This window comes from Eublepharis macularius, chromosome 6 (assembly GCF_028583425.1).
Source record: "Eublepharis macularius isolate TG4126 chromosome 6, MPM_Emac_v1.0, whole genome shotgun sequence".
NCBI lineage: Eukaryota > Metazoa > Chordata > Lepidosauria > Squamata > Eublepharidae > Eublepharis > Eublepharis macularius.
Genome location: NC_072795.1, coordinates 42,924,506 through 42,949,149, shown reverse-complemented (window position 1 = coordinate 42,949,149; position 24,644 = coordinate 42,924,506). Strand labels below are relative to the sequence as shown.

The 24,644-nt window shown below is 40.8% G+C and overlaps 2 protein-coding genes across 9 annotated transcripts in view; one reads left to right on the top strand and one right to left on the bottom strand.

Moving 5' to 3' along the window:
- AGFG1 (ArfGAP with FG repeats 1) overlaps positions 1 to 6,731 on the top strand; it is a 43,286-nt gene extending 36,555 nt beyond the window's left edge. For 6 of the 8 annotated variants that reach the window (XM_054982459.1, XM_054982458.1, XM_054982457.1 and 3 more), the window contains one exon: positions 631 to 4,222. In XM_054982459.1, coding sequence (XP_054838434.1) covers positions 631 to 690 — 60 coding nt within the window. In that variant the 3' untranslated portion in view covers positions 691 to 4,222. Of the gene's footprint in view, positions 1 to 630; positions 4,223 to 6,653 lie in introns of those variants that run through there. The other 2 variants (XR_008597290.1, XR_008597291.1) reach the window with 2 other exon arrangements.
- Positions 6,732 to 6,994: 263 nt separating this feature from the next.
- On the bottom strand, positions 6,995 to 23,693 carry SLC19A3 (solute carrier family 19 member 3). Its single transcript, XM_054982461.1, has 6 exons — positions 23,617 to 23,693; positions 22,773 to 22,933; positions 18,060 to 18,879; positions 14,210 to 14,402; positions 12,312 to 12,453; positions 6,995 to 7,181 (listed from the first exon to the last, which is right to left on the bottom strand). The coding sequence occupies exons 2-6, from the start codon at positions 22,920 to 22,922 to the stop codon at positions 7,020 to 7,022; spliced, it is 1,467 nt and encodes a 488-aa protein (XP_054838436.1). The 5' UTR covers positions 22,923 to 22,933; positions 23,617 to 23,693; the 3' UTR covers positions 6,995 to 7,019.
- Between the last annotated feature and the right edge of the window lie 951 nt (positions 23,694 to 24,644).

The window sequence follows — 24,644 nt, the reverse complement described above, 5'->3', positions numbered from 1 at the left end:
TGGAGCCATAGTTGATCCTGAAGAGATTTTTTAAAAGCATTTCCCCTTCACTTTTATCATCTTTTATCTCATATCTATTAAGGGGAGAATTACCCTGGATCAGCTCTGCCTCTTATGTGTGTGTGTATTTTCCCAATGTCACTAAAAGGGTATTGTGGCCAGACCTCCAGTTAAAGTGAATGAAGAAAATTAAGGGCTGCCAGTCCAAGGTAGAGTGTGAATGAACACTCATGGATGCAACACAATTTAAGTTGATGTTAGCCTTTCAGTATTGGGATTTTTTTGTTCACATGTATTAGGGGGAGGGATCAGGTGACAAATTAAGAAATTCTGCATAGAGATTAAGAGCGGGGTCTCTAGATGCCAAATATCCCTAATATATAAAGAATTCTTAACTTCCAACTAACAATAGAGTACTGACCCTAGCACCAAGCTACAAGAGTTCTTTTTCCAAGCACAACAGAATTAAAAACCTTTGGAATAAGATACAGATTCTTCTTATTTTTACAAAAGTAATATTTCTGATGTGATGCATCTTACCACATTTGGAATCTTCCAGATATTAAACTTTGTTATAATAAATTTTGTGTACGTTTTTGTGTGTGACTTTTATCCCTCTTGTTCCTCCAGGCAGGTGCACCAGCAGGACAGTTTCCAACAGGAAGCTCATCAACCAATCCTTTCTTATAGCCTTATAGACACTTTACCTAAAAGAACTCTTATGTGAACACATAACATCTCTGCGCCTCTTGCACTGTTGTCTTGTTTCACTGATTTAGCTTTAAACACAAGAGAAGTCTTTAAAAGTAAAAAGCCTGCATTGTGTGTTACAACCAAGAAACCACCAGGTAATGTGCAAAACAGAGGGCTGTGATAACATCCGTTACCTGTGCGTTGGCAGGAGAATGTTAATGGTATCATGTATATTAAAATTGGCTAATAAGTTATTGCAGATACCACGTTCATTATGCTGCAGTACTGTACATATTTTTTCTTAGGAATTAGTTATTTGTGCATATCAGTATTTGTAACTTTTAACACATTGTTATGTGAAAAATGTTACTGGGGGAAAGATCAGCCACTTTAAGGTGCTGTGGTATCTCTTGGAATGAATGACTGTCATCATTTTAACCATTGCCGTTGGGAGTTACGAGTTCAAAATTGAAGGTTTTATGCATTTCTCAAGTGTTTTTCCTTTCCTAAAGAGCTCTTCTATTTATACATACCTAAATTCTCTATAAATGTAGAGGAATCCCTGTCTGCATAATAAATCTGATCATGTTTTGCTACAGTTTGCAGGTGGAAAAATATAAATCTTAGAAAAGTATGTTTGTCTTTGACCATTTGCATTAGCCTATTCTGTTAAATCCTCAGGCACATTCCTAGAACAAAGGTTATATTTTCATTTGCTCAAATGACTACTTAACACTAAATCTTATAAACTAGGTACTAGGAACTACTCCTACTGCTCAGTTAGTTTTCAAAATATTGCTGAAGATTGAAACTGATAGTCTAAACTTAAACACTATTGGATTAGCACGTGTAGTATAGCCAGTTAGGCATTTAGTTTCTAAAACACAGTTAAGTTGAGGTCTGGGATCTGAATTTGCCAGCACATTTCACGTGGATGCAAAATAGATAGAGCCAGAGTGAAAAAAGGCCTGAACAGCTTGCAACTGTATCCTCTATTCAGTGATAAGTAAAATGTTAAAATCAGGAGTTTTCCATCTCTCTGCACTACAAGCACTGCTCTATATGTGACATTTTAAAAAATTATTCTTGAAGAATCCACCTCTGGTTTAAAATTGTCTTATTTCTTGGTCCCTTTCTTGTAAAATTATTTTGAAATATAAATGTAGAGATCTGAAGTGATGAGGGCAAATGCTGTATCCTACTGCTTTACAGGGATGATATTGAAAGTTTGTGGCTACTTGAATCATACAGGAAAACGAGAGGAATTATTTGTTCAATGTGAAATATTTGGCAGGATGCTTCATTAAAGGACAGAGGCTTTGCTGAACATGTGTCTACTAGCTGAATGGATATTTTATATTCAACAACCAACACAAATAAAAGCAATTTGTTTTCTATTTGAAGTAACTTTTGTTGATATACAGTAGTAGTGTAGTGGTTAGGATGTCTGACTAGGATCTGGGGGAGAGAGGTTCCAGTCTCCACTCTGCCATGGAAGCCTGCTTAGATAACCTTGGGCCAGTCATACACTGCCATCCTAATCTACTTCACAAGGGTTTTGTGAGAATAAAGTGGGGGAGAGAATGTGAGCTTCTTTGGGCCCCCATGGAGACAGACAAGGTATAAATGGACGTAAATAAATAATTGGGGCTTCCTGTCTGATCACACACTCCTCAGGGGGGCAGGACGCTAACTGATGACATGGTTTATTTAATATGCACTTCTTCCAGAACAAGCAGAAACATTTTTCAATGATTAGCTAAACAGTGACAATGTATAATTTTGGGCCTGCCTAAAGGAATTACAGTGTACAGTACCCTGTTTTCTTGAGTTGCCTTAACACTGAACCCTTTTCTGAAGATGAGATTGTATTAAGGAAAAATCTACCTGATTTTTAAAACTTAGGCCAAGCTTCCTTCATGCTGTTTCCAGTAAGCTTTTTATGAGCTTCAAAAAGTGTATTGTAGTTATATTACCTGCTCTGAAATCTGATGTACGAATTCAGGAAATTGAGAGTTAAAACTAGCACATGCCCAAATCAACAGGCTTTTGTTTGTTAAAAAGGGCCACTGCGATATAATCATCTAAGAAATCTGAAAGATCCGGATGCAAAGCCCCCCCCCCTCTGCACACAGCCTGTTACTATCTCAGCCTAATCTGCCTCATAAGGTTGATAGAGTAAGGGGGGGTAGCTTTGAGCTCCTTGAAGGAAGGGTGGTATTTAAAAAATGAATAGATGACCCCCACATTTAAACTCACAGAATTGCAACCAAGTACTCCAGTGCTGGGAAGCTTTCATGTGTTCCCCTGTACTGTTGCTAGTGCTGCGTATGTGGTATTGTCTAGCCCTTCAGTGTTCAGATCGATAATGAAAAAGCAAATGAGGAGCTAACCTTTACTGGGTCAACTAATGTTCAAAATGCTAGATGCCCAAGCTCACATTACACATCCCAGGTTCAAATATTCATAACATAAACTTTTGAAATGATGATACAGATGGTTGGTGATGGCATGGTAAAAATACATGCTTTTAAGCAAAGTGCACAAACAAGGGGTGATTTGATACCATACCACAGACTTATCATCTGCTAGATCTATTCAGTCTTAGTCCGAGAAAATGGTTGGGGTGATGTAGTAGTCAGGCTTCAGTAATGGCACCAAAGGATTCTGCACTAGCACAATTGGCTTCACTGAGATGACTTCTTCCCTGCTTACGTTCTGATATATATGAGCAAAAATAGCTGGGAAATGGCTGTAGACACCTTTTTGATACAGGAATAGTATTATGAACTGTCCATCTCAGGTAGCATAGTTTGGGAAATACATCTGCTTTAAACCTTGGAACCCCCTACCAGACAGACTAAACAATAGTGGGATAAACCAAGTTGGACTCAGTGTTAATGCAATTTAAATATTTAGTAAAGCAGTTTCATATATTTGTAGCCTGTATCTGACCATTTGTGTTTTAGAATGCAATAATGAAATGGATCTTTGCTTAATACTCTGCTTAAAGAGCATTGTGCTAATCCTTCCCAACTTGTCCTTCAGTCTGGGACATGGAATACCTGACTCAGTCACAAAACTCACCTGCTAACCTGGGGCCTATTACTTTCAGTCTAATGTACCTAACAGGCCCTGAAAGATAATGGGAAGAATGGAATAAAAGACAAATGATTCCAGCACCAAACATCAGTCAGTTTGAAAATAAGTTATTTAATTTGTGCCTTTTTCACTTTATTTGCAAGCCTCAGATTTTTAGTGAGCATGAATTTTGTTCCTGTCCCCCACGGTAAATAAATTTGTTTTTAATTGATTACTTGAATCACTGCGCACCTTATATAGCATTTGATGTTTATTTGACATGTATATAAGCATAAAAATATTGTATCGTTATGTTGAATTTAAGCCTCTCTAGAGTTTCCTGCTTATAGCAATATGAATGTACTTTACATATCTTTTTGCCTAGCATACTAAGTAGTTGCATTGTTGTGTTCTGTGTTCTTTATTCAATAATCGGTTATATTTTGAATCTGATCTGACTTGTGATTATTAGACTTGATAATCTTAATTAAAATTGCTTAGTGGATGTAGTGCTATATAAAATTTTGAAGGAAAATGCCAGCTGGTATATTTAATGGTGCAAACCTTGGGATGCAATCAATAGCAGTGGCTTGGTTGCTGCATTCTTCCTCCTAAACACTGTCATTACTGTGAGGTTTGGAAGGGTTCTTTGGCAAGTCATTGTCATAAGTCAAGTCTAAGGAGATAGCGAAACATATATTATTGTAAGCAGTATTAGACTTTTTTGTGGTCAACACAGGTGGGATATTACATTTTAATTCTATGTGTAATATTGGGTATGTGGCAACCTCCCAACAATGACATCTAACTTAACACAACTTTATAATCGGCCACATGCAATTGAAGAAGTATCTTGGATGGATGAGATAAGGGAGAAGTTGCAGTGGAGGAGGAGATGTTAGAGGAACTGTCATGGAATTCTTATTGCTGTTTAGGATTTTTTAATGTTTGATGATTAAGCATTAATTTTAGAAATAATTTTGCTGACTGCAAACTTGGTTTTGATAACAGTATATCTGATCATGATTTTGCTTTGGATTTGACAGCACTTTATTGATGTTAAGGTGTGCCAGCCACCCAATTTACCCCATATAATTCTTAGTTTAAAGTTCTATTTTTTGTAAAACTAGCTTCATAAGTTCTAGTTAACATTAATAATAATAATAATAACAACAACAACATTCGATTTATATATCGCCCTTCAGGACAACTTAATGCCCACTCAGAGTGGTTTACAAAGTATGCCATTATTATCCCCACAACAAAACACCCTGTGAGGTGGGTGGGGCTGAGAGAGCTCCAGAGAACTGTGACTAGCCCAAGGTCACCCAGCTGGCTTCAAATGGAGGACTGGGGAATCAAACCTGGCTCTCCAGATTAGAGTCCCACACTCTTAACCACTACACCAAACTGGCTTAATGTTTGGAATTGTGAGTTTTGTCCAAGGTTGAAGATGTGGCTTTCAGTGGTCTTTGACCACTGTTTTGTATGCTAAAACCTTAAACTTTGTTATCAAATGCAAACTCTCCCACTTCAAGAAATTTCCTCTGCTATTCTCCTGGCCTTAATTTGCTTCATATCAATGTAGTATTGGATGTCTATTTTACTGGAGATGAGGAGCTGCCAGGTATCATGATAACAGGAAAAAAAGAAAAGTAGGTTTGGTTGCTAATGGAGAGGTGTAATCTGAGAATAAGTTAATCTCTTTCTAAGTAACTGGGACTGCCTCGAAGGAAGTATACAAGTTTTTCCATCCCTAAAACTAGTGATGATTCTGTTAGACAATCTGGCTTGATAGGGACATGGAACAGCCATAACACATTCAATTGGATCAAATAATTTTTTTTACTGTGTCAGTTTGTGTATGTAAAGGGTGACTAGTTGATGCTTTCCTCTACCTACTTAAAGAAATCAAGCCTAAGTAAATTGTACTTGGGCAAAGATAAGAATCTACATCTGAGGAATTTCCCTAAAAGTATAAAAGGCCTGTTGTGTTTTGACATACAATCATCATCTTCAGGGCTGGTTCCAGGTTTTGGGGAGTCCTGGGCAAAGAGTGTCTACTAGTAGGCTCCCCTTCTTGCTGTCTAACCCCATGCCTGTTTATCCTTCCTTTGCCTGCTTGCAAGCTGTCCCACCACCTGCAGTCACAGCTGCCCACAATGCCTGCATGCCCCTTTCCTGATGGTGCTGGGTGGTGGGTGCAGCTAGGCCAAGGCCATCAGCAACACTGATGTTTTGTGTGCTACCCACTTGCCCTCTTCCAGCTGCACTAGGCAGCATATGCAGCTGGGAGCAGAAGTGTCAAAACACAGGCAGTGGAAGGGTGTGAATGCAGGCATTAGAGGAGATGCATGAGTAGGAAGTCAGCAGCAGTGGCCTCACCCATAAGCTATTGGCCCTGGTTTTCTCACTTACAAAATATTTTTAATGATCCCACAAATAGCTTATCTTAGAGGCCAATCCACTTGATCATCCCAAAATGCTATAGGATATATAGGTTTTATATCCTGCTTTCCTACAAAAAGGTTAGTATTACGCAAAATATGCTGGAAAAGACAGGGAGAACTTGAAGCTTCACTGCTGCCCGCAATAAAAAAACAAACTATACTTGTACAAAACACTTTTTAAATTTTTTGCCAGGCCCTTTTCTATAGGGATGAGTAAAGATTTTTAAATCACATATACTTAAAAATTAATCCTAATAGAAATTCAAAATTAGCTTCTACAATGGTCTCAATGAAGGTTAATTAAATTATTTGTAGCAGAAGATCAGGTCCTGTTTCTCAGCTGAGAGCACATGTGAATTCAACATATTCCAGTTATAATAGTAGAAATGAAGCATTCTCTAATAGAAACATCTCCTTATCTTTTACCAGCAGTTTTCTGTGACCTCAAAAAGGCATTGCAAGGAGTCACAGACCTCCACTCCATCCCCACTACCCCTGCCCAGGGGAAAAAGCCATGGAGACTGGGGAACTGCAGGGAGGAGAGGAATATGTACACCAGATATCACAAGTGGAAAATTTTGTGGTAAAACGGGCTGGACATTGCTACTCGACTCGTTAAACAAATTCTATATTTGCTTTCTCCCACAACATAAATGGATAATAATTTGGTAATTTTGTGCAGCTTTGTCTGAATTGTTGTGCCTTAGTAATTTCAGATGGAATAGTCCGAGACTCTCCTTGCTTCTGTTAAACAGTCACTTGTCTTCAAGGCTGCTATTGCTTAAGGTAATAAAATCAGAGTCTTGTGGCATAGCCATTGATGTTCTGGTCTTCAGCTTCATTTGTCTCAGGATTTCTAAGAAGGTTCTTCTGGCATTTGATTGAGATAATACTGTAAATGCTTCTGACTAGAAAAATCCCAGCTATTGTTGCAAAGTAAATACCATATATGAGGAACTGCAAGAAAACAGAGGAATAGCTAATGAAATGTCTCCTCCAAAATGCTTGTCTGCCATCCCAATAATAAAGTGTCAACCATTTTGTCCGTTAGTGGCATATAAGTTTAGTTTACAGAGCAGCATAATCCCCAAAGCCTTAGCTGTAATATAACTTCATGCAGAGACGGAGTGGTGTAGTGGTTAAAATGCTGTATTGGGATCTAGAAGAACCAGGTTCAAATCTCTGCTCTGCCATGGAAGCTCACTGGGTGACCTAGGGCCTATCATACTTATGGTTCCTAGGTGCCTGCCAGTGGCAGACAACCTTCTGTGGATTTGCCCCCTTGCCTGCCCATCCACCGCCCAGCAATCAGTTGCAGTCGGAAAGCCCCCTGGAGCTCACCTGCCACTGGCAGGCACCCTGGAAACACACGCAGAGCACACAACTGGCATGAGCAAGTGCCAGGTCCCACCTACCCTGCCAGAAAGGTATAAAAATAGGGTTCCCAGGTGCCTGCTGGTGGCACTCACCGATCCCTGGGCAATCTGGGCGATGGGGCAAATCCCTGGGGGCATGGCGATGTCACTTCTGGAAGTGACATCGTCACGCTGACCACAGGAGCATTCCCACTCTTCGTTTGGGGCCCATTTAGGCCCCAAATGGGCCAACTCAGCCCCCTGCAGAGCATGGGAGTGCTCACATGGCCAGCATGGTGATGTCACCATGTCTGACTCAGGGTGCATGCATGCGTTGCATGTGCATGAAGAAGGACCGCATGCCTGATACAAGACCTACCCTCCCAGTGGGAAAGAGGAATCTCTCAACCAACTCACAAGGTTGCTGTGAAGATAAAGTGGAGGAGAGGAGAATTACGTAAGCCTCTTTGGGTCCCCATTGGGGAGAAAGGTGGGATATAAATGAAGTAAATAAAATGCATGTATTATCTTTGTCCCTTAGTCTACATAACTGCTCTGATTCTGACCAGATGGATAATAAAATGTCATTTGTAGTTATGCAAAGTCTAATAATTCAGATCCACTGTAGTTTTGTGGCTGAAAATGGCATCCACATTGGCCCACTATGGAATGAACACTATGCAGGCTAGGCATCCCCAACATTTTTGAACCTGTGAGTACCTTTGGAATTCTGGCACAGTGTGGTAGGCAAAATTACAAAATAGCTGCCACAAGAGGCAAAACCAACTGAAAAATGGCTCCCACAGGAGGTAGAGCCTCACACAGAAGAAACTCGTGCTTGGGAGAAGAGGGGTGTGATCGACGGGGCTAGCTCCAGCTCCACCCCTCCAGAGAAACAACCAATAAGGGGGCAGAATGCTGGGCCAGTGACTGTGTCCTTTGGAAGGGGGGGGGGAGAGAGAAGAGTTTTGGATGCTGGTAAAGGAGGCAATGGGAGATAGCTGGCTGTTAATCTGTTACATAGTAATCTCTTTAGCCATAATATATGAGTTTTGAAAACATTCGCTCTTGTGTTCTATCTTGTAAATAAAAGGAGGGGTTCTGTTTAATCCTGGCTGGCTCGAAGTCATTGCCTGAGGGGAATTAAAGTACATACACGAACCTCGAACACTCTGGTCACAGCCAATGGGCCAAGTTTAAGTATACGGTGGCAGCATCTATACAGGAAAGTAAACACAAAGATCGTCTTCGTCCTTCTGTGCAGCCCCACATTGGGGACTGCGCAGGCGCAGGCCAGCCGCGGCTGGGCCATGGTCAACAACGTTCTAATGTGTGCACAGAAGAGACTCGACGATCAACAGTTACAGGTGAGAAACCCTGTTTATCGTCTTCGTCCTTCTGTGCAGCCCCACATTAGGACGTTGTTGACCATGGCCCAGCCGCGGCTGGCCTGCACCTGCGCAGTCCCCAATGTGTGTCTGCACAGAAGAGACTCGACGATCAACAGTTACAGGTGAGAAACCCTGTTTTTCTCTTTCTCCAATAGCTCTGGGCTGTAGGTGGGTGAGGGGAAGGAAATATAGGGAATTGGCTGCCTATCTGATAGACTGAGGGAGGACCGGGGGGGGGGGGCGGTCTGTGAGGATCTGGGTTAGGGCTCTCTGCCTCATAAATATGGGTTAGATGCTAGGTTGTCACTGTCCTTAACTGCCAGTGAAACCCCCAGAAGGGAGGTTTAGGGTGAGTGGTAGTGTGTAAAGGCAGTTGCCATTAACAGGTAAATTATAAAAATACCCTTGGGAAGAGGTATGAAAGAGAATAAAACAAACACTGGTGGCAACTGCCACTGAAATAATGTTATTTTAATCTGCATAGCCAATCAGATCTTCAGTGGCAAATCAGAAGCCCTGCTGTGCAAGACCAGCACCTGGCCCCATCCACTTCCTAAAAATACTTGGTGGGCATCAAGAAGGGTACTGGTGGGTGCCAGGGTGCCCTCAGACACCATGTTGTGGACCCCTGATGTAACCCTTAAAACTTCATCCTGTCATCCAACAGATTAAGGTTCTATGTTTTGTGAGTCATGAACTGTGGTGAAGTTATTTCATATTTGGGTAAATACAATTAGCTAGGACTCTGTGTGTGCTGTGATTGTTGTGCTGAAAAGATACAAAATGTGATCTTACATGAAGAATCCAGCTTCTTAAGGACTGGAAATACTGAGCTAAATTTGAATTTCAGCTAAACAAATCAGCACATGACATGCTAAGCTGTATTCTCTCCTTTCAGACTTGTGAAGCCTCCTCCCCAATTTTTCCATTTCCCTTCCCTGAAAAATAAAGTTTTGGGCAGGGAAAGGGATGGGGAGGGGTTGTAAAAGGAAAATAAAATTAAATGCTGGAAAGCCCAGTGTAGTATAGGATTATTATGGAAGCATTTGGAATGGACCGGCCCTTTCCAATACTCGCTTGTTTTGGAAACATTTCCTGAGAATTCTGTGGAAAATGTCATAAAGAACATGCTTCTGAATCAAGATGTAAGGAGTTTGTTAATGTCTGGAAGGTTTGCAGCTTAGGAACCAGTGGAAACTTGCCATAACCTGTCTACCCACCATCCTTCTCAACACTTAGGACTGCTCTCAGCTTCCTAAAAGTATGAATGAGTACCACTATATCACCAAAAATGCCCCATGAGACCTTTACCCATATAAAATGTTATTCATTGTTAGTATAATACAAGCGAATCTTATTTATGAGTGAGCTGAAGGTGACTCTGGAAAATAAAACAAGTACAGGTTGTGTAATATATTCTCTCAATTTGCTCTGGATTATACCTATGATGGTATATTATGTTTTAAATAACCTAAACTTATGGGGAAATCCCTATAATACGACTCCCCCCCCCAGGTAGCGGGACAATTTTTGAGAGGGATAGAATGACATTACAGGGAGAAAGAACTAGGAAGGGAATTGAAGATGTCAAAGTCCACAAGCACTTTAACAAATACCAGCTACAAAACGTTGAGTTATATACAAGGCTCTGCCTGATAATATAAATCACTAATAGTTCAACATGCTGTTTTTCCATCATAGCTCAAGAAGCGGCAACTTATATATACTACTGTAAATATGTGTAACTTAGTAGTGAACGTTGCTTGTGAACCCTTCACTTGATTCAGGTACTATACCCTGAATATTACAGCACAGCAGATAGCACAATCATTACTAATATATTTAATTCTCAACATGGCTCCATCTATGGATACTTAAAATCTGGAGATTGGAGCCATATATAGGACAGCTTTCTACAAATCTGAGAAAAGCCCACATTTGCAGAAAAAATTGAAATCTAAAAAAAATTGTTGGTTAAAACATTCCAAAATGACAGCACCAAGAGCTTTAAGAAATGAATGCCCTCAGTGCCTGTTGCTAGGCAGCCACAACAGTATTGCCATCTTTCAAGCCTTGTTTTCTGTCAGTAAAAAGCAGGGGGAGGGGATACAGGGAAAGTGAGGTGCCCCCTGCAAGTCCTTGCAGGTGTCCCATCATGAAACTGCACAGTCTGGCCAGCACTAGGCAACTCAGACAAGCTGGGCCAGCCTTTATCTGGGGAGAGGCTGCTAGGTGGAGAGAAAGTGGGAAAGTTAAAAATAGGGGCAGATAAAAGTAGGTTGGCTAGTAGGTGAGAAGGAGGGAAGAAAGCAGGAAAAAGGGAGAGGCTTATAGGAGCTTTCAAGAAAGGGGGAGGGGGAAATGGAGGAAAATGAGATGCTTCCTGCCAGTCTTTGTTGGTCCTGTGCTTGTCTAATGTGCAGAAAAAGCATCTTGTACCATTTGTGTCCCAGAGTCACTTATTTAAACTTGGTTGATGCTGTAGCTAGTATGGTTCACTTCATTTCCCATAAGCTTGCTGCTGAGCCAGCATCTTGTGGTCTGACCTCCAAAAGATGTCCAACATTACCATTACATTTGACATGCGGTGGTCTGCATCTTGTGTGTTATTGTAATCTACAATTTGTCCACTAACATCATGAGTGTTTTTCCCCATTCCTCCTTGCATGTTTTAGCTTTTGAAGTTATCTAATAATGGTGATGTGATTAGCTATCAAACTGAGCAGGCATGAAAGACTGGGCAACCCTGGCAGCTTCCAAAGCATACAGAATTTCCAGATCTCTTCAGTTACTGGAGTGCAGGTGGGGATTTGGAGGAATTTTATGTGCATGCATATTGATATGGAGGCAAATCTTCGAAACAGAAAACTATATAATTGGACTGATTGGTGAGATGTGAAAGTAACATCATTTAGTGATTTTGGTCAACTTTCAAGGTTATGTTTGTTTGGGTTCAGTATAGCATTTCATTCACCCTTGGCCCTTGATCCTTGAACTTACAAGGTCAGTAATAAGAAAGCCAATGCTGAACAAATTTCTCATTAGTTGGCCACAGTAAGGTAGATGCAAGTCTTTGGAACAAACTGTAAAATTGTGATGAATTGTGGTATATTTATAAAAGGCTATTTTAAACTGAGCAATCATATATGTTGATTAAAGGAATGGGTTTTTTAAAAAATTAACTTGCATATCTTAACCATTTACATGTTTTCCCCTAGAAATACAAAGGCCTCCATTCAACAGAGGGTTAGGCATGTTTAAGATGTCTGAAGCTATCTAAATGGCCAAGAAGCACTTAAGTGACTGAATTAGCAATGCGATATAATAGCAATTCATTTTACCTGAGTCCCAACATCCAGTCCTAGCCCTGTTGAATCCACCACTGTAATGGTCAGAACAGTCTGAATGAGCAGTGCAACAAAGTTGTTGAATCCAAACATTAAAGCATAGCGTTCCATGCTGAGATTGACAGCAATCTGAAATCTAAAATTAAACTTTTATGTTAGAATACTGTCAGTAGCATTTTAACAAGTTTTTGTGTTTAGCCAAAAAAGATGTAGCTGGCCAAAGCATTGTAAAAGGATATCAGTTCCAGGAGAGGAAAATGTGCCCCCCTCCCTTCCAACACTGGGGAGATTTATTTTGACACAAGCAGACCTCTGTTAGTAGAAGAACCTCTTGCACTGATAGAATGCTGTACCAATAGTGGAACAATTCTGTGGGATTCAATCCAGTGTTTTATTTGGGGTGTAATATGCTTAAATGAAATGAATTTGGACTCCTGATAACAATAGTATAGCTTTAGAGTCCTAATGTATACGGTGCACAATAAATTAGAAAGGTGGGCAGTAGTACTCAGTGGCTGAAGATGGACCTGTGGCTCTTCTGAGCACTTTTGCCCAATATGCCCCTAACTCATTTTTCAGGAAAATAGGCAAGGCCATTACGCGATAATGTGATTAAGTGGGTGATGAAGAAGGAAGGAAAAGGTTAGAAGGAGCTCTTTAGAAACTGAGGTAACTTCATCATTAATATTTTTATTTTATTTAAAACATTTTAATGGTGCCTTTCTACCCAGATAGGGTTCCCATGGTTGTGAACATTGAAACAGCATTTAAAATAATATATAAAATAATTCAATAAAAAATATACAACACCAAAACCAACCAATACCAGTTAGTGAGGGTATGCCAACTGAAACAAAAGTCTTCTTCACCCACTGGCAGAAGACAATGATAGAGGAAGATAGATGGATTTCTGTGGGGAGGGAGTTCCAAACTTTGGCACCACAACTGAGAAGGCCCTTTCTCATGTTGCCACCTATCTAGCTCAGATGGCAGGGAAACCTGAAGAAGGGCCTCCAAAGATGATAGAAGTGGACAGCTAGTGTCATATGGGAGAAGGCAGTCCTTAAGGTATGCTGGTCTCTAAGCTGCATAAAGCTTTAAAGGTCCATACCAGCTCCTTGAATTGCACTTAGAGTTTGGGGCTGATTTTTAGAGAATTGGCACCCATTGTGACCTGTTGCTTCTGTGTAGTGCTGGAAATGTCATTATTTTCAGCAATGCAGGAGTATGTGTGACCAGTTCACGTGCCTCCTGGATGGAGTGCACGTCGCCAGCTAATTCCGCGCCTCCCCTCCACCAGCCAGGTAAGCAGTGGGAGGGGCAGTAGCTGGGGGCAGGAGACTAGCAATCTTACTCCTCCTGTAGGCCAGAGCCCAGTAGGCCCATGACTACCCAGAAGAGTCCCAAGGGTTTACACTGTGAATTCAATGGTGGTGGGGAAATGTTGCTCCTTCGCTGCTATAACTGCCATGGTGTATGTAGGCTTTAAAATGAGCTGTAGCATGTGCCTAATCAGATTTATACAAAGTCTTTCTCCACTATTGCTCTAGCAGTCTCTCTTGTCTTTTCATTATGAAGACTCAAGATAGTTTTATTTTTACAACACAACTGTTTCCAGATGGATTATACTACAGTTGTAGGGGTGCTGTGTATAAGGTTCAGTCAGCATATGCAGTTTAATGAAATGATGGAATGGGGCTTACTGCTGTGGAGTGCTAACCCAAAAAACGAAACTTCTTGAAAGTAGTAAACATCAATAGCTTTTACACATCACAGGGCTGTGTCCCTGAACTTTCCCTTTTTTGCTAATGTGCCATGTGTCTAACCATTCCTTTAAAAATGACCCAAACTAAGAGGTAAGTAATTGGTATAGGCAACTTACGTATACTTACGTTGCAATAGTTATCAGTAGCATGTAACATGCCTTGAAAACTAGATAGGCAACATAGCAGGTCCAGATGTCCTTGGTAAAATGCATCAAGAAGAGTGATCCAGCATCCAGCGCAGAGAAGATTCCCAATGCCAGTTCCCCAGTTAGATCCCAGTTCATTTTTACATATCCTACAGTCAACGATGTTATTGAACCTAGTAATATAGAAACATTGAATGCTTGTAAAAGTAACAAAGCATGCAACAAAATTTAAAAGAGCACAACATTCCTTTGGAAAAGATGGATACGTTTATACAATAATTCCAAAAGACTAGCTGAGATATTAAAAACCATCTGCCAAACTAGCAAACTTTAACACAGCATGAGCTTCCATAAGCTAGAAGCCTATCTTACCGGATATAAAGTGCATGATCTATGATTCTATAGAGAGGCTTTAGGCTGATCCTGCACTGGGTAGGGGGTTGGACTAGATGGTCTGTATGACCCCTTCCAACTCTATGATTCTATGATTCATACACTCGGGTTTCTTTTCAGCTCACACAAATCTTTCGCCTTTTACTAAAGATTCTATGATTCTATCTAACTTCCTAGTACATGGAATCATTGGTCTGCAAGTGAGTCACCAGGTTAACGGTGTTCACAATAGTTTTATTTTATTAAGACATTCTGAAACTTTGTTTTATTTAAAAAAATTCCAAGCATTCAAAGAGGTTAATAAACAATTAAAGAGATCCTGCCCACAACACATTATAAAATCAGCATCCTACAAGTACAGCTGTCTGCTCACTAACTGGTCAGCCAAACATGAGCCAAAATAACATCCTTATAATAGATAGGCAAGTAATGGTGCTGTTCCAAGTACACTTTCCTGGGAATAAGCCCAGATGGAACTTCTGAATGGACCTGCTTAGGACTGCTCCCCAAAAGGACCTGCTAATTTCTACCAGCAACTCATTCCAAACCCTAGAACCAGGGCTCATTTCGAGGGGGAACATGCAGGAACGCAGTTCCCACAGTTCCCGAAAGAGGTCACATGTCAGGTGGCCCCACCCACCTGACTCTTGGCCATTTTGGGCCCGTTTCATCCTGGATTGGGGCTGAAACGGCCCAGATTGGGCCTCTGACGGGTGGTGTCAGCTGCAGCCCGATCCTGACCATTTTGGGCTCCTTTTCAGCCATTTTCAGCCCCTTTTTGCCATTTTGGGCCCAATTTCGGCCCTGAATGGCCAGGATTGGGTCCAAAGCAGCCAGGACAGGTGATGTCAGGGGGTGTGGCATATGCAAATCAGTTGTGCCAATGACACATTTCTGGTGATGTCAAGGGGCATGGCATATGCTAATGAGTTATGCTAATGAGTCCCTTCAGCTCTTTTTCTACGAAATGACCCCTGCCTAGAACCCACCACAAAAAAAGACATTGCTTATAACCACCAATGTTCTGATTTCTCAAGGAGCATATAAAGAATGCTAATCTACTGGGAGCAGCTGATTTGTAGGCTGAAAATAGGGAAAAGTAATTCTTTGGATGTGTTGATCCTACATTGCGAAGGCCTTTATAAGTCAAAATCCAACATTTTAATTTTAGAAGCATAAGTAGCTAGTGCAATTAACATAGCTCATATAGAATATGGTCTCATTTGCCAGGGTATGTCAATCGGAAGGCAGTGGTATTCTACACAGCTGTAGTATAGTGGTTCAGTGGTTGGGTTCAGCATGCTGTGGGTTCGAATTCTACTGCTGCCATGAGCTTAGTAAGTGGCCTTGGGTAAGCCTCTCCTCTGAGCTCCAGCTCCCCAGCTCTATTTGTGAGGATAATAATAATACTGACTTTGTTCAGTGCTCTGAGTGGGGCACTAATCTGTCTAGAAGAGTGGTATATAAGGGCAGTTCCATTTTATTCAAGATAAATGAATCATTCAACCAACTAAAATTGGAGAATAAAAGCTATCATCTGGAATTGTTTGCTCAGACTTTGATTCACCCCACATTTTTAATTTTATAAACTGAGCTCATAGGGTAATTATTTGAGTATGTAATATATCTGTTTCATGATCACTATAGTCAGAGCTACCTTAAAACAATAAAGCAAAAAGTTAAAAAAAAAGTTGGCAATATTCTAAAAATCAAGGTGGGTGTTTGGTGCACCTTACCCCAAAAGTATGTAGATCACTTGCATAATTCAAGTGAGGCTGAAAAAAGTCTTCCAGGAAAAGCTATCATCTTTGTTTGGATAGAGGAGAAACGACTTGCTTCTCTAAGGATGGAGAAAGCCTTGGTTTCCTCATGAAATCTCATGTTGAATAATTCCTACAGTCTCTAAAGCTATATATGAGTATCACCTCAACAGTACTGGAGAAATAAAAATAGCTGATAATCTTTGCTTAGAGAGGATGCAACATTAATTTATTAAAGCAAATAAATAAATGAAAAAGCCAGTTCTGTTAATACTGATACGATGCAAGCTATCTAAAAAAGTGATATCCATTATTAGTCAATATTAGATTCTCTTCATTACTCTGGTGCCTAGTTGTCTAGTTTAGAGTTCAAGGAAGTCAGCAAATGGAAAAAGAAGGGTATATTACTAACATGCAAAGTTTCTTCCCCTCCCCTCCCTTCCTGCTTACCATGGGGTCAAAAGCTGCCTCTTACTGAGGTTTGTGCTTCCAGTACTGCTGGTTTGGCCTAGTCTAGTAGGCAGAGGATTCCTCCTCTAGCATCTTGGGCATATGAGACAAAGTGTCAAACACACCAAAAGAAGGAGAGAAGGAAAGAGTTTAACTTCTCTGTCTTACCCTGGCTTGAATCTGATCTGGATGGCAGTGACTACAGCCCTCAGCCCAGACCTGTACAATAAAGATGTATATGTATGGGGTGGGATACAAAAATTAATGCAATGTAAGTAATAAAAAAGTTTTTTATAAAAATTACAACATTTTAAAACTACACACCCCTGGAGTATGACCTATAGTGCAGTGTCATAATAATGACGTCCCAAAATGTGAAATCATACTAACACTATAATACAATTTTTCAAGGGTATAAGCTTTTTAGAGTCAAAGCTCTGTTCTTCAGATATGGGCTTAGACTGGAGTAACTCTTCTTAGGATTGCCCTCTAATTAACAACAGGATCTGTTGTGCTGCAATTGAAAGGATGAATCTTATGTTACCGGCCACTCATTCCTAGATAGACACGACAGATTTATGGACAAACTGGAAAAATATATTTTGCTCCCAATTTAGTTGTTTCTTATCGATAATGCATGCACAGAACTACCATATCCTGAAGGTCTGTATTAATTTATTTCCACAAAAATAGCATATCTATGTGCATTCACACACAATCCCTATTTTAATAAATGAACAGGCTTATATGTACAAAAGCTGTTTGTGCAAATTTGACTACATGTCAAGTTCTGATCTGAGGCAAATCTGAAGGTTTATTATATTTTGATTTCAGGTGCGTAGCACTGTTAGTATGTAGTAGAAGAGCAAGATTCGAGTCCAGTAGCACCTTAAAGACCAGCTGGTTTTCCAGAGTATGAGCTTTCCAGAATCAAAGTTCCCTTTGTCAGACACACAGAGTGGGAAAAGGTAGGAGTCTCATGTTTTTCATCAAAACTCCTACCTTTTTCTACACCATGTATCTGATGAAGGAAGCTTTGACTCTCAAAAGCTCATACCCTGGAACTCTAGTTGGTCTGTAAGGTGCTACTGGACCTGAATCCTGCTCTTACATTTTGGTTGTATAACATTTTTGTCCCTTTTTATGCTGGGTAGGCAGAAACAAAACTTGACATTTAAATAAAAGTACTCAACAACATACATGCCAAATTGAAAATGAAAAGCTTACTCAGAAATGTTGCTATTGCTTCAACAGCTCCGTTATAAACTGCAGAACTATGTGAAGGTGCTTTATCATCCCATAGGACCTGAACGTAATTCAAGATCTGGTTAAAGCCTGCAGTGGCTAATGCCCACCATATTGACCAATAAAGAAGTTTCTTTGTGGTGTAGCATTCCTTCAAGTCCTTGCACAGTTGTACAAGCACTGTCAGAAAGTGTTTCTGGTCTTGGTTTTTGAATGGCTGGGAAACAGGTGAGTTCTGAGAGTTGTCTGATGATGTCATTACATCTTTGTCCTGTTGGGAATTTGCTTGGTTGGTTACATTTTGTCGATCCTTTTCTGTTGGTCCGATGGATACTTCTGGGGAAGACTTTCTATGAAAGAACATACTTTTTTGAGGCATTGGCAGAAAGAATGAAGATATAAATGCCACAGAGACAGAAGCCAATGTTATGGCATTGAGATAAAAGTAAGACACCTGGGCTAAAGAGACTAAAAGTTGCCCCAGCAAGGAAGCTACTGTGGTTGCCACCAAAGTGATGCTTCTGCAATAACTTGTCACCTTCTGGTAATGATCAATACTGACAACGCTGTATATGTAGGCATAATAGGCCACCTCTGTAGCAGTCACCATTCCATAGGCAAACTCCACCAGCTGCATGGCCGACACGCCATGGGCAAATAAAAGTAGCAGCCAAGTAATGATTAAGCTCACTCCCTGGATGATGATGACAGGTTTATAGCGTACGTAGTCTGTCAGCAGGAACACAGGGAACAACAGAGCCAGGTAGGAGTATGTCCAAACTGGAAAAACTGTTTGTGTTATCTGGAAGAGAAAGGGAAAATCCTCGTAGAGCTAAGAAACTGACAATACGCTATGAAAAACATAAGGATATAATGATGTTACAAAAGTATCGCCTAATTTGCCCTCCTTGTGGAAGGCCTTAGGCTAATATCCCTCAATGCCAGGGGCAGCTGCTCCCCACCCCCAAACTGATGGTGCTGAGACTCCTGCAGGATCAGACCAGCAATCCATCCTGTTTCACACAGTAACCAACCTATTGCCCTGGAAGGCCTCCACACAGGGCAAAGTCCTGGCTGTTGCCTGACCTTGTATCTTAGCACTAGTATTCAGAGGCTTACTTTCTCTGAATGTGGAAGTTTGACCAGTTCCACCCTGTGCCCCACATAGACCTGATCAGGTTTCTAGGTCAGCCTTCTTTGCACCTAAGGAGTGTAAAGGAGGCATTTGGTAGACAGAATGAAGAAATGAGGATTGTTTTGTACGCGTCCTCATTTTCGATACAACAGCAAGAAGTGAACTGTGATAGGAGCTGCCACTGCTTTCTACCACCTCCCATGTCCCTTCATCTCTTTCCCTGATTTTGTTCCCCTGAACGTGGTTAGCAGAAGTACGCAGGTACTCTAGATCAATATTTAATTCATAATCTCACTCAGTAACACTGTGTGTGCATTAAAGTGGTCTCCTCCAGCTAACTGACAGGTGATCTTTTTTCAAAGGAAACAGGAGGCATGATATGATACTTTATTGATTTTTTGCCCTTATATAGTATTTCCAAACACTGTGCTTTGCCAGTGCAGGTAACAGTTCTCTCTCAGAGATTGCTAGCCCCACAGCAAGTGGCACCATCACTCTCCCATACTGTCAGCCGTATGAAAGATCTAAAAAATACTTCTGTATGGGCAGAATTCCCGTGAATGGCATCACATTCATAAACAGTAAACTGTGAGTTCAATACCACAGCAGCAAATCCTGAAAGGACATGTATTATCAGAAAGGAAAACAACCCTGAATATAAGACAACTCCCCCCAAAAAGGTTATATGCAAAAAGGGTTTTACTAGGGCATATAACTGGTATGTGCATTTAAAATAACCCCTCTATTTTTTTTGATGGCACATGTGGGAACCCCCCCCCCCCCGCCTCCCATTTAGGTAAACAGTTACAAGCAGGGCTGGTGTCAGCACATGATGAGGTGGGGCAGTTGCCAGGGCCCATGGCTGCTTGTGGGGAACTGTTGTGGCACCTTTTGTGGAAGATTATTGTAATCTTGAGGAGTGAGCGGTATGCCACAGTCCCTCCATCTTGTACCCAGTTGCAGACGAGGCCTGAACATTCCCGTTGGCAACGTAAAGTGCTTTTCTCTTAAAGACTTTGATTTTTACTCTAATGTCCATTTGTCTAATCATAATTCCATGCTATTGCATTTAGGAGTAAGGTGTTTAGATTAGCAGCGCCTAGTATGAGAATTTCAGGGAGGATAGTAACCTTCTTCATCTTGGACACTTGCCAGACACTGCTTATCAGTTGGCTTTGCATATATCATCTCTTTCTCTTTGAAAACAAGTACTGGCTGTAACTACGCAACTTAGTACCTATATAAGTCTTAATAATAATAATAGTAACAACAACAACAACAACATTTGATTTATATACCTCCCTTCAGGACAATTTAACGCCCACTCAGAGCGGTTTACAAAGTATGTTGTTATTATCCCTGCAACTATCACCCTGTGAGGTGGGTGGGGCTGAGAGAGCTCTGGAAGAGCTGTGACTGACTCAAGGTCACCTAGCTGGCTTCACATGGAGGAGTGGGGAATCAAACCCAGTTCTCTATATTAGAATCCCGTCACTCTTAACCACTACACCAAATGGGCTCTCTTAAAAAAACCCTTCCCAGCTGAACCTCAGCTCAGGCTGAACCACGGAGCAGCGCTGTGCAACCAGCCAGAACCAGAGGTCCACCTGCTGTCATCCCCAGGTGTTCTCAACAGCAGTATAGGAGTGTAAGCATAAGATGTATTATGTATCTTTTCTCTGTTGCTTTTGCATTTATTTATTTATTTCCTGTACCTTACTGGAGGGATTTAATAAATCTGCTTTCCTTCAACGCTTGTGTGTTTTTGTCTTCAAATCCAAAAGACCTATTTACCCCTTGGCAAAAGAGGACCCTTGCTGCTGACTTCCTCCTCACACATCTCCTCTGATGCCTGCACTCCACTCCTAGCTGCACCCATCATCCAGCACCATTGGGAAAAGGTGTTCAGGCAGTGTGGGCAGCTGTGACTACAGGTGGTAGGAAAACTTTTAAGTGGGCAAAGGAAAGACGCACAGGCAGAAGGGGGGGCATGTGGGTGGGAGGGCAAGAAGGGGAACCTAGTAGGGGGCATAGGGGAACTTCTGAGTGCACTCTGCTCCTGGTTCCCCCAAACCTGGAACATACCGTTTTTACAAGTGAGGGCCCCACAAGGACTTGTGGGGGCATATCATTTCCCCCTCCCCCACTATTTCTTACTCCCTTTCTATAAAAGTCCTCATAGCCTCTACCCTTTTCCTGCTACCTTCACTCCTTCCCATGCACCAGCCGGCCTACCTTTATCTGCCCCTCTGACTTCTTTCCTGCTTTCCCTCCCTTTGGCATAGGCAACAACCTGGAAGTGGTGGTGATAGCTCTAGTAATCACTATAGTGTTTTACCATAGAGTTGCGGTGATTCCAAGAGCTACCACTGTCACTTCCAGGTTGTGCATGTGTATAGGCAGTTGTTGATTCTGCCCAACCGCAGGGTGGTATCTGCAGAGGGCCCTATTCAGATGAGTGAAGCTGTTGTGGTGGAACATATGGAGACAGGCAGTTTCACAGATATGAGGGACCTCGGCCATGGAGTTTTTTACAGGCTCCATTGAGCTTATACTGGAGTGGGGGTTAACTCCAAATGTACTTTTTTCAGATTTCAGATTTTTCTACAAACCTAGAACTTTTTTTCAGATTTGTACAAACATCTGTCTTATCTGTTCATGGCCCCAAATCTCTGGATTTAAGTATCCACAGATTTTCCCACTTAGGTCAATCTTCTGTTTAGGAGACTGGTGGCTATTTTAACTGGGCCTGGATTGGAGCTTAAAGGAATTTCAATGGACTCAATACCACCGCATTAATATGTATTAAAATATTTTCATTTATTCCTGCTTCTCAAAATATTGGTAAAATAAATCATAATAAATCTATAGGTATATCCTAAAAACACCAGGGGAAAAAAACAATACAAAGCTGTGTTCAGTACTTTCTTGTATTCTTGCAAGATGGACTTGTATATTGTTCACAATTGTTTCAGTGTACCCCTCCAAAGCTGAATTTAATTCCTTTAGTTCTGTATTAAGAGTTCACAAGGAAATGGAGCATCTATAAGTGTGGTGTTTTAAGTGGGTAGCCGTGTTGGTCTGCAGTAGAACAGTGGGATTTGAGTCCAGTGGCATCTTACACCAACAACTTGGTGTCTGAATAAGGGAGCTCTGACTTGGTATCTAAGGTGCCACTGCTGTTCTAAGAGTGATGTGCGGACTGACAGCGTCTCTGGGGCTCCATATTGTTTGTTCAGTGGCCATGATTTCCACCTCATCCCATTTTGAAATTTAGAGGGCTATATGCACCATATTTTGAATTTAGGAACCAAGAATCATCATTCACTCCCATCCCACATTAGCTTTGCAGCAGTTCCTTCACAGTAGGATTGGCAAAGGAACTGCACCTACAGCTAATGACTTGTGTACTGAAACTGTGATTTCCCAACAACAAAGAGTGCTTGTGGAAGTTGGGGCCATATTGTCAGAGCAGGTGAGTGATGCAATCTAGGAAAAAACTGTCTGAAAAAGACCAACACTTCTTTAGATCCCCGTATAGGTAAGGAGTTTCACTGTACCTCCTCGATGGTCAAGTTTTTATCAGGTCCCGCTAGATAAGGTGTGAGGAAAGGCTCTGACGGTCTCATCATAGCGAAGAAGCCATATATACACAGGATCAAGGTGGGGAAAATCCAGCCACTGCTTTGTATTTTCCTCCAACAATCCATAGTTCTTCCAGCTAGAACAGAAAAAAATATGAACAAATGGGAGGAAGATGGTGTCATGGTGGGAATAGTCTTGTATCTTGCACAATGAACTACTTTGCAAAAGAATCTTTAGTGAAGAACAGAGAACTTTTTATGGATGAAATGGGCAACTCTTGTGTAGAGAGACTCCGAGGGAACCTTTAGTTACTTTGTGCTTCCTTGGACTTTAATGCTGTATGAAAGAGTACCTGGAAAATCTGTACTTCTGAAGCTGTGTCCTCCCTGAGTTCATTGACCAATAAGACCTCCAGTTCCTAACTGCATGGCATTCTTACAATGTAAACGAATAACTCCTTAAAGCACACACTTTTGAAAGTAATTCCTATTTGTCACCAGTGGATCCTACTTTTAAATTAAGTGCACTAACTGCTGTAACTTTTAGAACAACTGTTTTAGGATAGCACCTTAAGGCAGATAACTAGTAGTCAAGTTGTTGGGGATTGGGGTGATAATTATTTTGTTATTTCTTCTTGGAATACAATGGATTTGCCATAAACAGTACAACTTCTGACTGTAGATGGAGGTGGGGGAGTAATTCATTTATGAAAGCTCCCATTACATTGCTCTTTAAAAAGAAAACAAGCAAGGTCTGTATCTTTTCCCCTCCTATACTTTTAATGGAAAGGTTTTTTAAAAATATTAGGCAGCTTTATACCTCTTCCTACACAAGCAATCTGAAGCTCACGCTTCCTTAAGGCAGCGTTTCCCAGCCAGAGTTCTGCAGGACATAGGGGTTCTGTAAGAAATCATGAAATAAATATATACAATTTCTGAAATACTGTGAAAATTTCCAGGCATTTCTTGAAATACCACACTTATTAAGGTTATATGTAGTTGTACTGTGTCTGTTTGTTTTTTATTGTTACAGAGCTGCCTCACTAGTGGTGAGAGAAAGGCAAGTGGAGAGAAAAAGACCAGTGCAGCAAATTAGATTAGATAATGCACAGAAATTGACACAAATACACAGCAGCTTTTTATAAATAAATTTTCTAGACCATGATTTAGCAGTAATTGAATTGCATTCTCCTCCATCAACTTTTTCTGGCCTATAAATATTTTCATAGATGCCTCCGGATTTGAAAAATTTAGAGGTTCCTCTATGGGAAAAAGGTTGGGAAACACCGCCCTAAGGATTCCTATCTCTGATGTATACCGGTCTCTTTCAAATATAAATATTCAGAATATTTCCTGAAACAGCTACCACTATGTTTTGCTTTTATGTTTTTCTTAGAATGTATAAAAGAAAATTCATGTCTATAAATATAAATAAACAGGATAAGGTGAATCTGAACATAAAGGAATCTGACTTAAGCTGTCTACGAATTACTTTTTAACTCTTATTTTTGGTTGTCTTCCCATTTGGTTACCCTCCTAGGAATCAGATCAGTTGTCAGTAAAGAAGCTCATTCTAGTTTATCAAGTAGATCTACTGAATGCTGTTGTCAGAATTATGAATTGCAATGTGTTAAGAACTGCCTATGCCAATATACTAGTTCACAGAAGTTCAGGCTCAGTGCTTGTTTTCCCTACAATAGTGCTCACTTTGCATTGTTATGCTGCATTCTGTGTGACATATGTGGTTGGCTATGTAGATCCAGTACATAGGCAGAAACAGTATACTGTACATTGTTTTCACCTCCAGATTCTTTGCATCCTTATAATATAAACTGAATATATATATAA

Coding starts and splice junctions, on each gene's coding strand:
- SLC19A3 (XM_054982461.1), bottom strand. CDS start 22,922: ATGGATTGTTGGAGGAAAATACAAAGCAGTGGCTGGATTTTCCCCACC. Junction 14,403..18,059: donor AGCAATAGCAACATTTCTGA/GTAAGCTTTTCA, acceptor CTATATTACTAG/GTTCAATAACATCGTTGACT. Junction 12,454..14,209: donor CTACTGATAACTATTGCAAC/GTAAGTATACGT, acceptor GTTTAATTTTAG/ATTTCAGATTGCTGTCAATC.